At 46.8% G+C, this 12757-nt stretch overlaps 1 protein-coding gene and 1 pseudogene across 1 annotated transcript; both read left to right on the plus strand.

Annotated features, from left to right (window-relative positions):
- The first annotated feature begins 394 nt into the window (after window positions 1–394).
- On the plus strand, window positions 395–1545 carry LOC136509344 (uncharacterized). Its single transcript, XM_066504166.1, has 2 exons — window positions 395–695; window positions 988–1545. Exons 1-2 carry the CDS (start codon window positions 623–625, stop codon window positions 1296–1298), a joined length of 384 nt encoding a protein of 127 aa, XP_066360263.1. The 5' UTR covers window positions 395–622; the 3' UTR covers window positions 1299–1545.
- A 5302-nt stretch (window positions 1546–6847) lies between these two features.
- On the plus strand, window positions 6848–7211 carry LOC136506538 (non-specific lipid-transfer protein 3-like; annotated as a pseudogene).
- The last annotated feature ends 5546 nt before the right edge of the window (window positions 7212–12757 follow it).

Here is a 12757-nt window from a genome sequence, read left to right on the forward strand (position 1 = left end):
ATTTATATAAGTACAATATATAATCCGTGTGGTATACTAAGCTAGTGACACAATACGTGTTCGTTCAAATACAATGGTCTGACGACGATGGTCTTGCAGACGCATCTTTGGGTTATCTCGCTCACTATTCCTGTGCTCCTTGGATGTTTTTTTTTGTCTTTTGGGCGCGTTTGGTTTGGTAGGGGTGTCGTGTCACTGCTAGTGACATGTACTAATGCGTAAGTGTGAAAAAAGTAGTTCAATATTAATCCATATTCCCTTTATTTGACAGAGAAATGTCAGTCGTTTTCATGAACTGGCACGCACAACATTTGTTCGGTCGGTGTGGATTGCTCAGCGGCTGCACAGATTTCTTCAGCTCTCGAACCTTTTCCAATATAAGGAACCTCTGGAGAAGAATTTTGCAGTTCCAGACGCTTCCTTCCTACCTTCCTAGAGCACTCAACTTTCACACATAGCTTCGGTATCTTCAGAGTCTAAAGACACATCATGGGAGTGCAGTGAGCCTTCACTTCAAGCAACGTGTTGCTCGGCCAAACCATTTTAGTACTGGCAGTGCGTTTAGCCCCGGCCTCAATTTCTTCCTAGCTTCCCTCGCCAAAGCAAAGCAAACCCATTTGCCATGGCTAATCGTGGTGCTCCCATCAACTCCCTCATCCTGCTCCTCCTCCTATCCCTCTCCCTCCAAGCTCAAGGTTCGTACCAATCGGACTGTCCATCTGTTTTTTTTAAGGAATTTTATTTCGGTCTCTGCATGAGTTATGCATACAACCAATCGACTGTCCATCTGGTGGCCGCCGTATGTCCATTTTGATGGAAACTGGAGGGGTTCGCACCCCTACAGTAGATTTATTAAAAATTTAAACAAGCAGATCGCTAGCTCATTCATGGCTGCATGGATTCGCTTGGATCATCATGCATGTATAATGTGTTCTTGATTCAGTTCTAATCCCCTGCCCTGACTCCTGAGTAAACGTAAACAAGCAGGAGGCAGCGGCAGCAAGCAGTCCAGCAGAAGACCATCAGCATCAGCATCAGAGGAGTACGTTCCGGTGAAAAGCGTGGTGTACCGGCCATCGTCGTCCGAGCTGCCAGCGGCGACGACGGCGGTGTCGTACGAGCCGTTCGAGCTGTGCCAAGGGTGCCGGTGCTGCTCGTCGTCCAACACGAGCAGCTGCGTGGACACCAGCTGCTGCTACGCCATCGACTGCGACCTCCCCGGCAAGCCCTTCGGCACCTGCGCCTTCACGCCCCACACCTGCGGCTGCGGCACCGTCAACTGCACCCCGTCGTCGTGATCGTGATCCATCCGTCCAGCTCCTTCCCTCGTCGACCTTCTCCACTATCTGACAAAATTAAAGGATGCTGCTGCTGAGTGCTGATCAAAGTGATCAGTTGGTAGATGCCCGTCCAAATGCTTTTGACGATTACTGCTTTTTTTTACAACCCCCCTGTGTGTGTGGTGTCTGTTTCTTTTTTCAGAGATTTTCGAGTTTGGGTCTGAATTTGATTACAGGTTACTCATTTTTTTTATGTTCACATGTGGCTTGAAATTATTTTGTTGATGTGTAGACGAGGTTCCTCTGTGGGCGTGGCTAGCGCCCGAACGTCCAGAGAGACGCTTGCGTCCAGACGTCGGCGCTACTGCTCTATTTCACGCGCGTCGCGCACACTCGGGAACCTCCGCGCCTCCTGTTCGGACACCCGCACGCCCTCTACTTCCAGCGCCCGCATGCACGGGGGGCTGCATGCCCATTCCCCTCCGCGTCCCCCGCCCGGTGCATGCACGATGCCCCAGCAACTCCCGTTTCACGCGCCTAGGACCTCACGCGCCACGCCCCTGCCTCTATCGTCCTCTGCTTCCCATGTGCATGCACGGTGCCCCAGCAGCTGTAGCAGGCGGCTGCACTAGGTGGGTTCCGTTGCAATATGTGTAACCCTAGATCTACTTTTGCAGCACCCAGATGAAACACTTGCAACATACATCTGAAACAGCTAGAACATTTGCAAGATACGTCTAAAACACTTGAAAAACACGTGTGTAACCATTGCAAAACAAATACAACATCCAGATGAAACACTTACAATATACGTATGAAACACCGGAAACACTTGAAAACATACCCTTGCAACATGCATGTATATGCAACACTCAGATCTACTTTTGCAACATCCAGATTAAACACTTGAGGCTTTGTTTGGATGTAGTCAGATTTGAATCAATCCATATGTGTTGAAGTGGAACTTGAACTAAATTCCACCCCAATACATGTGGATTGAGGTGAATTCGATAACATCCAAACAAGGTCTGAAACATACGTCTGAAACTCTTCAAACACTTGAAAACATATGCTTGCAACATGCGTATATTGGCATTGCAATGCAAGATCTCATATATATACTTTTACAACATCCAGATAAAACACTTGAAACATAAGCCTGAAACGCCTGAAACACTTGAAACACGGCTCGCCGACAGCCACGGCCTACCTGATGGGGAAGTACGGTAGCCAGCAACCTCGGGTTAGGGGGACGTCGCTCAACGCGCTCGCACCCGTCGCCGTGGCCCATCGCTCCTCTTGCCATTCTCCAACGCCTGCCCACGGCCCTGGCGTTGCTCTGCTGCTGCTACTCCAGCGCCGCTACTGCTCAACCGCAGTCGTCCAGGGCCGTCCACTCGCGGGGGTTGGGGCACGGCGCGGCCGGTGACAGGGGTGCGGCACGGTGGGGGAAAGGGCACGACGTGGCAGGGGGCAGACCGTGGTGGGGGAAGGAGCATGACAGGGCAGAGTGGGGTGGGCGGATGCCTGGTGAGGCCGCGACACCGATGCGAGGCAAGTGGGGAAATTTTTTTCAAAGGTAGAAGAAATATAGAGGTGAGCATGTTTATTGGGCATGTCCGCTACGCAGGCCTAGTAAGACAGCGTGCGGATGGGACGGACGACTGCGTGCCAGGATTTACGTTCCTCCAAGGATTTGGCTTGTGCATGCCTGAGTTTTCAGAGTCGGCGGCAGTTGCCTGAGTTTGACTATGCAAGACAGCCATCATACTATCGATCGGAGTGGGCGGCCAAGCTCTTGTCCTTCGTTCCTTATTTTTAAAAAGAAGGAAAATTCACCGCCAGTCCTTAACTTAGCCATCGGTATCGTCTCGATCTCTAAACTTTCAAAGTAATATCTATAGATACCTAAACTTGGTCAACAGTGTCATCTCAGTCCATGAACTTTTAAAGTGTTCACCGTCGGTCTCTAACTAAGCTAGTGGTGTCATTTTAGACCCTAAACTTGGTTTTGAGTCGCATCCGAGTCCAAATGGGGTCTAACCCACTCAATATGCCGATGTGACATGTTGGCTTTTAAAAAAAATAATTCATAATTTTTTTATATGAACTTAGATGAAGACAATCTTTATATTAAAATTGTAGCCCTCGAAAGGATCTACAACTTTGTAGTTGTAATGTTTTTGAAATAAAACTGTTTAGGGTCCTAAAATACTGTTGTAAGTTCACAGATTTCGAAATTTAAAATTTGAAATTATCCAACAATCTTGGATGTTGATAATGCCTATATGAAAGTTATAGTTCTCAATACGATCTACAAATTTGTAGTTGAAAAGTTTTTTATTTGAAGTTTTTTAGTGTCCCAAATATGTTTTCTAAGTTTATAGATTTTGAATTTTACTGCCGGTCAAGTTTAAGGACCGGCGGTGAATTTTACTCTTTAAAATCATCGTTTTTTTGCATGTTAGTCAAGCTTTCTGAAATTTGATTACCCATAGATAACCCACTCCCCGTGCCCTCACCTCGCCATCTCTATTGGATAAATAAAGAAAAAGAATTACCCATATCCATCCCGAAAAGCACGTATCGCAGACATCGACTCCCGTTAGTAATAATGCAGCGTGATCATGTGGAGATGTCCTGGTTTGTGAGCATTGTACGTGACAACGTGCTCGAAATTTTTTTAAATTTTTTCCACGGCATACGCATACGATACGGCGACAACTCGACAAGTTTCATGATTTTTGGAATTCGTTTGCATTTTATACAATTAAAAAACCACTCCCACGCAGGTTGGCGGCGTTGCCCCGTGAGCACGTTGATCGAAATTTTAAGACAGTTCCTGGATTTAGCCTAAATTTACACTAAGAAACAAGGATAACATTTTTTGAACGAATGTAATCCATTATTCGATGCACCTGCAGTTCAAACATTTTCTGGAAAAATTCAACAAAACAAAATAAACTATAGAAATATGCCAAAAGGCAATGAAAATGTCTCAAATTTAAACATGTTGTTTGTGGTAGTGTACTAAAGCTTCAAAAAAAATTTGGTGGCAAAAAACAAAAAAAATTATTTTGCCGAGTGCCAAACGGGGGGCACTCGGCAAAGAGGACGCCGATGGATGCCGTTAAGCCCTACCAATCTTTGTCGAGTGTCTGCCTTTGCCGAGTGCCAGGCACTTGGCAAAGACAGCCTTTGCCGAGTGCAGGTCTTTGTCGAGTGCCAGGCACTTGGCTCTTTGCCGAGTATCATATTTTGCCGAGTGCGGCGCTCGGCAAAGCAGTTCTTTACCGAGTGCCTGAAATTTAGCACTCGGTAAAGATTTTTGCACTCGGCAAATCACGTGTTTCCCGTAGTGATCCCAAAAAGCACGTATCGCAGACATCGACTCAAAGCACGTATCGCATACATCGACTCCCGTTAGTAATAATGCAGCGTGACGTCTACTACTCTCCTAATGGGAAACTTATTTTCCCCCTTAAGGCCGGGCATGTGACCCATGTACATGAACCGTTGGAGGGTCACAATTTACATTTCGCTCTTGGGCCACAGAGGGTGGATATGGCGAAGGCGGGATGGAGGGGATTTCCTCCTCTGGACAGCCGTTGCTTCGGTAGTTCATTCTCGTCGTCATCGGAATGGTAGCCGTGGAGTACCAACATTGCAGTTGCGCTTGTCAGTCCCCACTTGGATGGGCAATCATCAGTAAGTAGTTCTGGCGGAGGTTTTCCTTATTACTAGCTTGTTGATCAACTTCTTCGCAACTTTCTTCAACTTCACAGGCTCCGCGGCAGTAGGGGGCTCGAGCCCCCCCCCCCCCCCCCCCCCCCCCCCCCCCCAGCATACCCAGAAACTGTTACAGTATATACGTGTATTTTTTGAAAAAAAAAAGAAAAAGAAAAAACTTACCAGGAGAACGCTCAGCCTCGCCCAGCACCCAGCGGCCGCTGGCTCGCATGCAACAGAGCTCGCGCGCCGGTGGATGACCGTGGTCACATGCCGAGCGGCCCACTAGGCCAGGCAGCCACGGCCACCTTCACTTCGATCATGTCGTACAGACGCCCACAACACGTCGCCGTGTGACCGCCTGCCGCCGTGATGCCCTAAATCCCTAATCCTATTCCGCCGAGGATGAACTGACCGCATGGCTGCAGGCGCACGATCGCATAGGAGAAGGAGGTAGGCACGTGCCACTGCGCAACACTCTGAAACCATGTCGACTGGGTAGTCACTGCTGTCTTGGATTCGCTTGGTAAGATTTAATCTTTTCTCCTCGGTCTCTTTCGCTCTTTGTCGTCTTATAGAAAATTTTTGTTAATTAATTTCATTGCTATTTGCTAATATCATCAAAACATCCCTCGTGCAGGTGCTCTGAGATTGGAGATTTGCCCCAACATCATAGACAATCCAGATTGATATCATGTCAGTGTTTTCTAGTTGCATGTGAAAATTCGATCCGTAAGACAACAATCTGTTTAATTATTTGGCATTGTATTTTTAGTATTATAAAGAGAGTGGGGAGCCAGGGACATTGCATGTCTTTTTCAGAAGCATGCATAAAGAAGGTGTCGGCTAGTGCTTCTTTAAATCATTCCCCTAATTGTAAGTCTCTTACTCTCTTTTATGTCTACATTTTAAACTAACAGTATGGCATTTCAATTATTTATATTATAATTTGTGGATGTTTTTAACTTAATCATCGAATTTAACACTTATCTTGTTATTTAGTGTGGATATACCGAATTATATTAAAAAAATTCAATTTGTTACCGAATTGTCAAATGGTTTTACCGAATTTAAATATGAATTTTTTTTGACGGCATACCTGAACTAAAATCCACACTCTGCTCAGGGCCGTCTCTAGGAATTTGGGGCCCAGGAGTGATGTAAATCGGGGCCCTCATGTTTATCAGTGATGGTATGCTGCGTACGGTGTAGCACCAGAATTACGAAGCGAGATGACAGCGGGAATTGAAACGTGGAATTGGGACGATCCTCGACCCCCTTGTGCAATGCGCGCCGATCATGCGGGGCGACGACGCGCATGCCCGTTGCTCCCTGCGCCGAGCCACCTCTTCGATCTCTGCCATATCCTACCTCGCCGTGCTACCGCGCGACACACGCGGAGACTCGCCACGTCGAGAACTGGATCGAGAGCAGGACCGCGTACGCGGCGCCGCTGCACGCCACTGCCACGCACACGATAGACGTCGCAAAGGCGCATGCATATTTGCTGGACCTCCTACAGCTAGCGTGATGGTGTAGCCTTTCATGCATGCTACATAAGTACGTGCACATGCAAGCTTGCTGCATGCCTCCCTCGTCCGTGCATGCATATGCGCACCGACCGTACGTCCAGGTCCATCGGATTGGGATTATTGTTCTTTGCATTGTACGTAACAGATTAACTAGGCTAACTGCTGGTATGTCGTAGCTAGCGCCGCGCCCCATGCATCGAACAGGATATGGAGAGTTAGTCTGCCGAGTGTTATGTCCGTCTAAGTCGGACCAGGTAATTAAACCAGCAGCTCATCACCCAGTGATATGATCTCTGTCCTGCTGCAATGCCTGCTCCTCGCCTCGCCCTGGTCGCTGCGGTCGCGGTCCTGGCGCTGCTGGCGGCCGCACGGAGACGGCGTCGGCGGCAGTGAGCTGCGGCGAGGTGACGTCTTCGGTGGCGCCGTGCCTCGGGTACGCGATGGGCAGCTAGCGCGGCGTGCTGCAACGGGGTGTGCTCGCTCAACAGCCAGCCGGGCGTCGTCGACGGCGGACCGGCAGGCGGCCTGCGCCTGCCTCAAGAGCATGACGGGCAGGCAGGCTCGGCGGCGGCGTCAGCATGCATGGCCAACGCCGCCATCATCCCCAGCAAGTGCGGCACCACGTACCGTCGGCGTGCCCATCAGCCCCAACGTCGACTGCTCCAAGTAGGCCGAGTTCACTGTCCAGTTAATGTCCATGCATGCATGCACATTATATTGATGAGTATTTTTTTTTGCTAACCCTGTGAATTATTTAATATCTTTCGTGTTATGTACATGCAGGGTCAACTGATCGGTGATACGAAGAGAAGGTAGTGCTCCTTGGATCGGATCATCAGCTAGCGCATGGAGTCTGTTATAGAATCCTCGTACGTGTGTGTAGCAGCCAGCAGGCTAGCAGAGCAGCACTCAATGTCCTTGGGTTTGCTGCCTCTCTGTTTTCATCTCCATCTACTGAAACAGCCGTGCGTGTTTCAGCATCAGGTGTCCCCTTGGCATAATTTGCAAAGAAATAACACATGTCTTCTTGCTTGCCCCGTATCAAACGAACATACAAGAGCAACTACAATGTGCTCCAAGAGTAGTCCATAGGGATAAAAATATTCACTAATGCCTGGATGAAACATTGTGCAAGTAGTCCATAGCAAAAGTCGTCCATAGCGCTGTGGACTGGCCATAAGCAGTAAACTATTTTTCTTTCTCTCACTCATTAACGATGAGCGCATCAGTTCCTTCCCGCGGATCGCTGGATGCCTGTGCTCCCCGACGGTGAAGGTGCTACGCTTGCTGGAACAAGGAGGAAACCGCATGTCGCCTCTCCTGGAGCAGCGCCATGGCGGCTTGCAGCGCAGCCTCGGCACGTGAGCAAGAAAGAAAGGCAATCATGGCGAGGTACCTACCGGTGTCCACTGACAAGTCAACAAAGTCGGGGCTGTTGAGTTGTGATCCAAATTCAGGTATGTACAAGATAAAGGCTAACTTCTGTCGGAGCGAAGCGAAGCCCGTCGCCAGGAGACTTGGGCCGAAGTGAAGCAAAGCGAGGCCCATATCATGTTTCCCTACCGCGCCTCGGTGGGATGCCGGGCGGGGGGGGGGGGGGGGGGGGGGGGGGGGGGGGGGGAGCCCCCCTGTGGTATGGATCGTTGCCTATTAGGGTTTTCCATCTCTATATATACCTCTTGTAAACCGGCGTCTTGGGATAAGAAAAGTTGTAAATCCCCGACGTTTGTAACATCACCCGATATAGTGAAGATTTGCTGGCTGGTGCCGTGGTTTTTTCCCTTCTTCCTTGAAGGGTTTTTCCACGTTAAAATCTTGTGTCCCCTGTGTTTGATCTACTGTTCTTCGTTGTTTATATTGCCTATCGTTTCTAACAGGGCTGAGGTTGGGCTCATCCTCCTCCAATCTCCCCCCCCCCCCCCCCCCCCCCTAGCCACCGCCACCAGGTACATTGGTGTTCGTCGCTCGTCGAGAGGACCGAGCGCTTGGGGCTTAGATCTGAGGCGATGAAGGGTTGATTGGGGAAGAGGGCACTCGATTCAAGTTGCTGTTCATGTACTCCGTGGAGGGGGAGAGATGGTAATAGATGAGCGTGAAAGATTGGGGGCCGGAGAGAATGAGCGGTGCACTAGAGAGCGAAGTCGCGCGCCGAGAAGCTGCGGGCGTCGGAGCGATGAAGAAGATGCGACTTGGTCGTTGGGTGTGTGGGGATTTTTTATTTCCATGTGGACCCTACCTTATGGAGATGTTAAGAATCCTAAATTTATTTAACCGTTGCACACAAAAGGATAATTCACCATGCACTGCAGGGAATATAACTTGATCATCGGCAATACCACAGACCAACAAAAATTCAACTGATGAAACTAAGAAATCAAGATATATAATCGACTTCACCAGGAACAAAAAAAATGAAGCGGATTGAGTCATCAATTACCTGAGAGGGCAGCAGCCTAGCGCCCTATTCGTTTAGCTTATAAGCCGTACTTTTTCAGTCAACAAGCATTATTTTTCTCTCACAACAAATCAGCCGCTTTTAGCCATAGCTTATCAGCCAAGCGAACAGGGCTTGCCGACCAACCTCGGCAGCCAGCCATAGGGCACCACGCCGAGTTCCTGCCATGGGGTGGGGAGAGGTGGGGGAGGATATGCGGCTGCAACACCAGGCCATGGGCAGCCAGGCAAGGGCTAGGCTCGCCCCGCGCCGCTGCCTACCAATGTCATTGTCTCCAAACCAAACCCTAGCTGGGTGTGGAAGAGCCGGAGAAAGAAGAAAACTGGCAGCAACGGCCAGCGGGTACACTAGGCGGGTAAAAGAATCGATGGAAAATCTCGGGTGGGTGACCTAAGGTAATGGCAGATAGACTGGGTCCATTTGTCAGTTCACATTGGAAAAATTTAGATGTGTTAGGTCATATTTTGTAGTATATAAGTATATCTAAGGATAAGAATTTAAGAGTGTAGGAGAGATTAGGACGAGAGGCTATTTCAATTCCTCGGCTCTTTTATAGATGTATGTAATTACGAAACAGAAGTTGAGTGAAGAAAGAAGGACACAATCTCTACAAATAAATATTACTGCATCAAAATTGATCTTTTTTTATTCTGTCGTGCTACTACTTATTAGCATAGTTGTTCTCGCTTGTTGCATACAAAACGGTCCACACGGCCTAGTCTACTTTGCATCACGATTTAAGGAGAAGGTGCTGGTGGGCATTTGGGCCTGCATGTCACACAGATGGACCTGCACTCTTGCAATGTCAAGTGGCAATACCGTCTCCGAGAAGCATCCGGACAGCAGTAGCAGGTGGTCCCATCCACCGGATCGAAGTGATAGCAGTGCTTGGTGACACAAAAGTTGAGGACAAGCTTTCTCTCATCTGACGATGTGGAGTTGATGCTAGCCGCCGTGATAGAACTCTTGGAATCCATCAGCTGATGACGGCCTACAGTATTCGAAGATCATTACTGTATGTATAATAGAAGCAGCAGCAGCAGCAGCAACAACAATCGTCACATATAATATACTGACACCAGCATCAGATCGCCCCTAATACATACATATATATATATATATATATATATATATATATATTATAAAATTCAACAATACAAAGGCGGAGTACTTACATTGTGCTTGCATTGCTAGGGGTCCGAAAAGCATAGCGCACAAGAACAAGGTCATCATCATGCTATTGCGCCTCATGTCAGATGCGATCCCAAAGTCAAGGCCGGAAATGATGAGCAACGAGGAGGGAGATCACAGAATGGACTTGAACGATGTCAGGATGAGGAGAAGTTCCTGTCCTCGATCACCTCACCCTTATATATATGGTAGAACGTGCTGCATGTTGAATATCCTGTAGCATATAGCATAACCATATACGGCAACACATGTTAGCTGGCGTATATGGGTGATCCTAATAGTGATTGATTGATGAATTTTTTTTGGAATAATATTATTTAAATAAATAATTGTAGATTTAGGTGTTACTTTTAACAAATAGCAAATCTAGCATCAGGTGTCGGCCTCTCAGTACCCCGTCGGCAGAGGGTAGTCCGATTTGTATCTCTCGGCTCATGGTACACCGACAGGGCTTCAGCCCATATGGACATCTTCCGAACTGACTTCAGCTTATTCAAATCAAATTGCATGCCGCTTATTTATTCTATTGCCACTAATCAAATCCCAAGAGGCTTATTCCATGGGTATGCTATTCTAACATGATGTATATATATTATTCTTAATCAAGGGCGATGCGTTGAAAATTTAAGCATGTTAAATCAGTACATTTTATTTTTTTTCTTTTGTCGATCTAGAATAATGTTCTATGGATCTCAAAAAATCTTCAAACTTTTTTAAGTAGATGTTAAAAAATCTAGAAAAAAAAATCATATGACATTGTGGTTCCAAAAGTAGTATTTTATACTAATTTAGAGTAAGGATCGACTAAAGATAATTGTTAGTCAGAGTTAAAAATTAGCTAGCTGGTTCTGTCCACCTGAGTATGTCCTCAACTTAAACTGAGTGCTCACAATTTTCTGCATTTATTTAAGAATTTAATGATGTTTTTATTTCGGTGACTGAACGGGGAGTTCCTGGATTGCCAGCCCGCACCCGCCACATGCAAAAGCTGTAAGCACGCTCGAACCAGGATAAATATTGTCGTGTCTTGATTGTTAACCAAGGAAGTTTCACTTAGCGTGCAGAGTGTATCTAAGCCGTTTGGACTCTAGGGCGTTACACCTACCACTGAAAGCACAACGTCATTAAATTCTAGAATATTCGCTCCCATGGGAAGTTAAACCCATGCCCGCACTGGACTACACGCCCTTTTTCGCGATTTTACATCTTATTTGAAAACCTACAAAAGGTCCATAAGTTCTTTTGTTTTGGATCGACAGAAAAATATTCCTATAAAAAAATATAAAAACATGTGAGAATTGAAATGTAATTCTCAATTTTTTATATGTATACTTTGTCCATAGTTTGAGACTTCAAGTCCCTTTTAACATTAGCTCTACTGTGTGAAGTTGTATGGACCATTCGCCGCCAAGCAAAAAAAAAACATTTTCAATTATATACACCATGCATGTTTACTTGATCGTTGCTGTGGCTTATAAACCGACTGATGCTATTTTGTTGTGAGAGAAAAAACACTGTATCATAACTGTTACGATCAAGCAAACAGGATCATACACCAGGTTATCGGACTAAATAGATGCCTGTCGGCCACACACTTAACAGCGGAGCAGTAATAACCTACGAGGTAACGGCAATCAAATGTCCGATAGGCTCTATTTATGCAATTTAGGTACTTTGCCATCTAATTTTGTATTTTTTTAATAAAAATAATATCATTTAAAAAAACCTCATTGATTGATTGATAATCTACCTTGTATGTACATCATGTATCAATATATAAACAGCAAGGCCGTATGAGTTTTCTCACGACAAACACCATGCCCGACACAGATTGACGACAGCTGCTATGCGCAAGCAACCGCTTTTTCTCTATCTCCTGTATCTATCTATCTATCTACTTCTACTCTACTAATACACCATCTTTTTCTATGCTAAATCTACCAAAAAAATCTTGCCCAATGATGCCCCCCTCCATACACCCCAAAAAATATACCAAGAAAAACAACAACGTAGAAATCAACCGTTCAGATTGCTTATGTGTCTTCTCTCCTTACTCACTCAAATCTGACAATCAAGATCACGTCTACGGTACTCCTCATCCCTCACATCTCCCACGCCCACGCCTAGTCCCCCGCACCCGCCGCCATGGTTCGATTCCCACCTCCCATGTTGTTTTCCCCCTTTTTTTTGAAAAAAACAAAAACTCATAACATCGCCCATCCCACATGCCACCCGACCTGCGTTGCCTCCTCCCTCATTCTGACGCACAGGTTTCCAAATGGAGGTGGCGGCGGCAGCGGCCAGGACTGGCGACCAGGGATCTCGGCCTCAGGGGTGGATCAGCGCCTCAGGGCATGTTCAACCCATAGACGGGGTCGTCTCTAAGAGCCTTGAATTTGACGTCATATAACCCACGGATAGGAGTGATCTGCAAGCTAATTAATGCTTTGCAGGTAGCCACAAGATCAATCATGAATACCATTTTGTATACTATTGTGTTGCTATTTGCTAGAAAATGGATCACAGCTACGCTCAATTCACACCAATAACATTTACATGATAATGGATCA

The sequence above is a fragment of the Miscanthus floridulus genome, chromosome 15 (genome assembly GCF_019320115.1).
Source record: "Miscanthus floridulus cultivar M001 chromosome 15, ASM1932011v1, whole genome shotgun sequence".
Lineage (NCBI taxonomy): Eukaryota > Viridiplantae > Streptophyta > Magnoliopsida > Poales > Poaceae > Miscanthus > Miscanthus floridulus.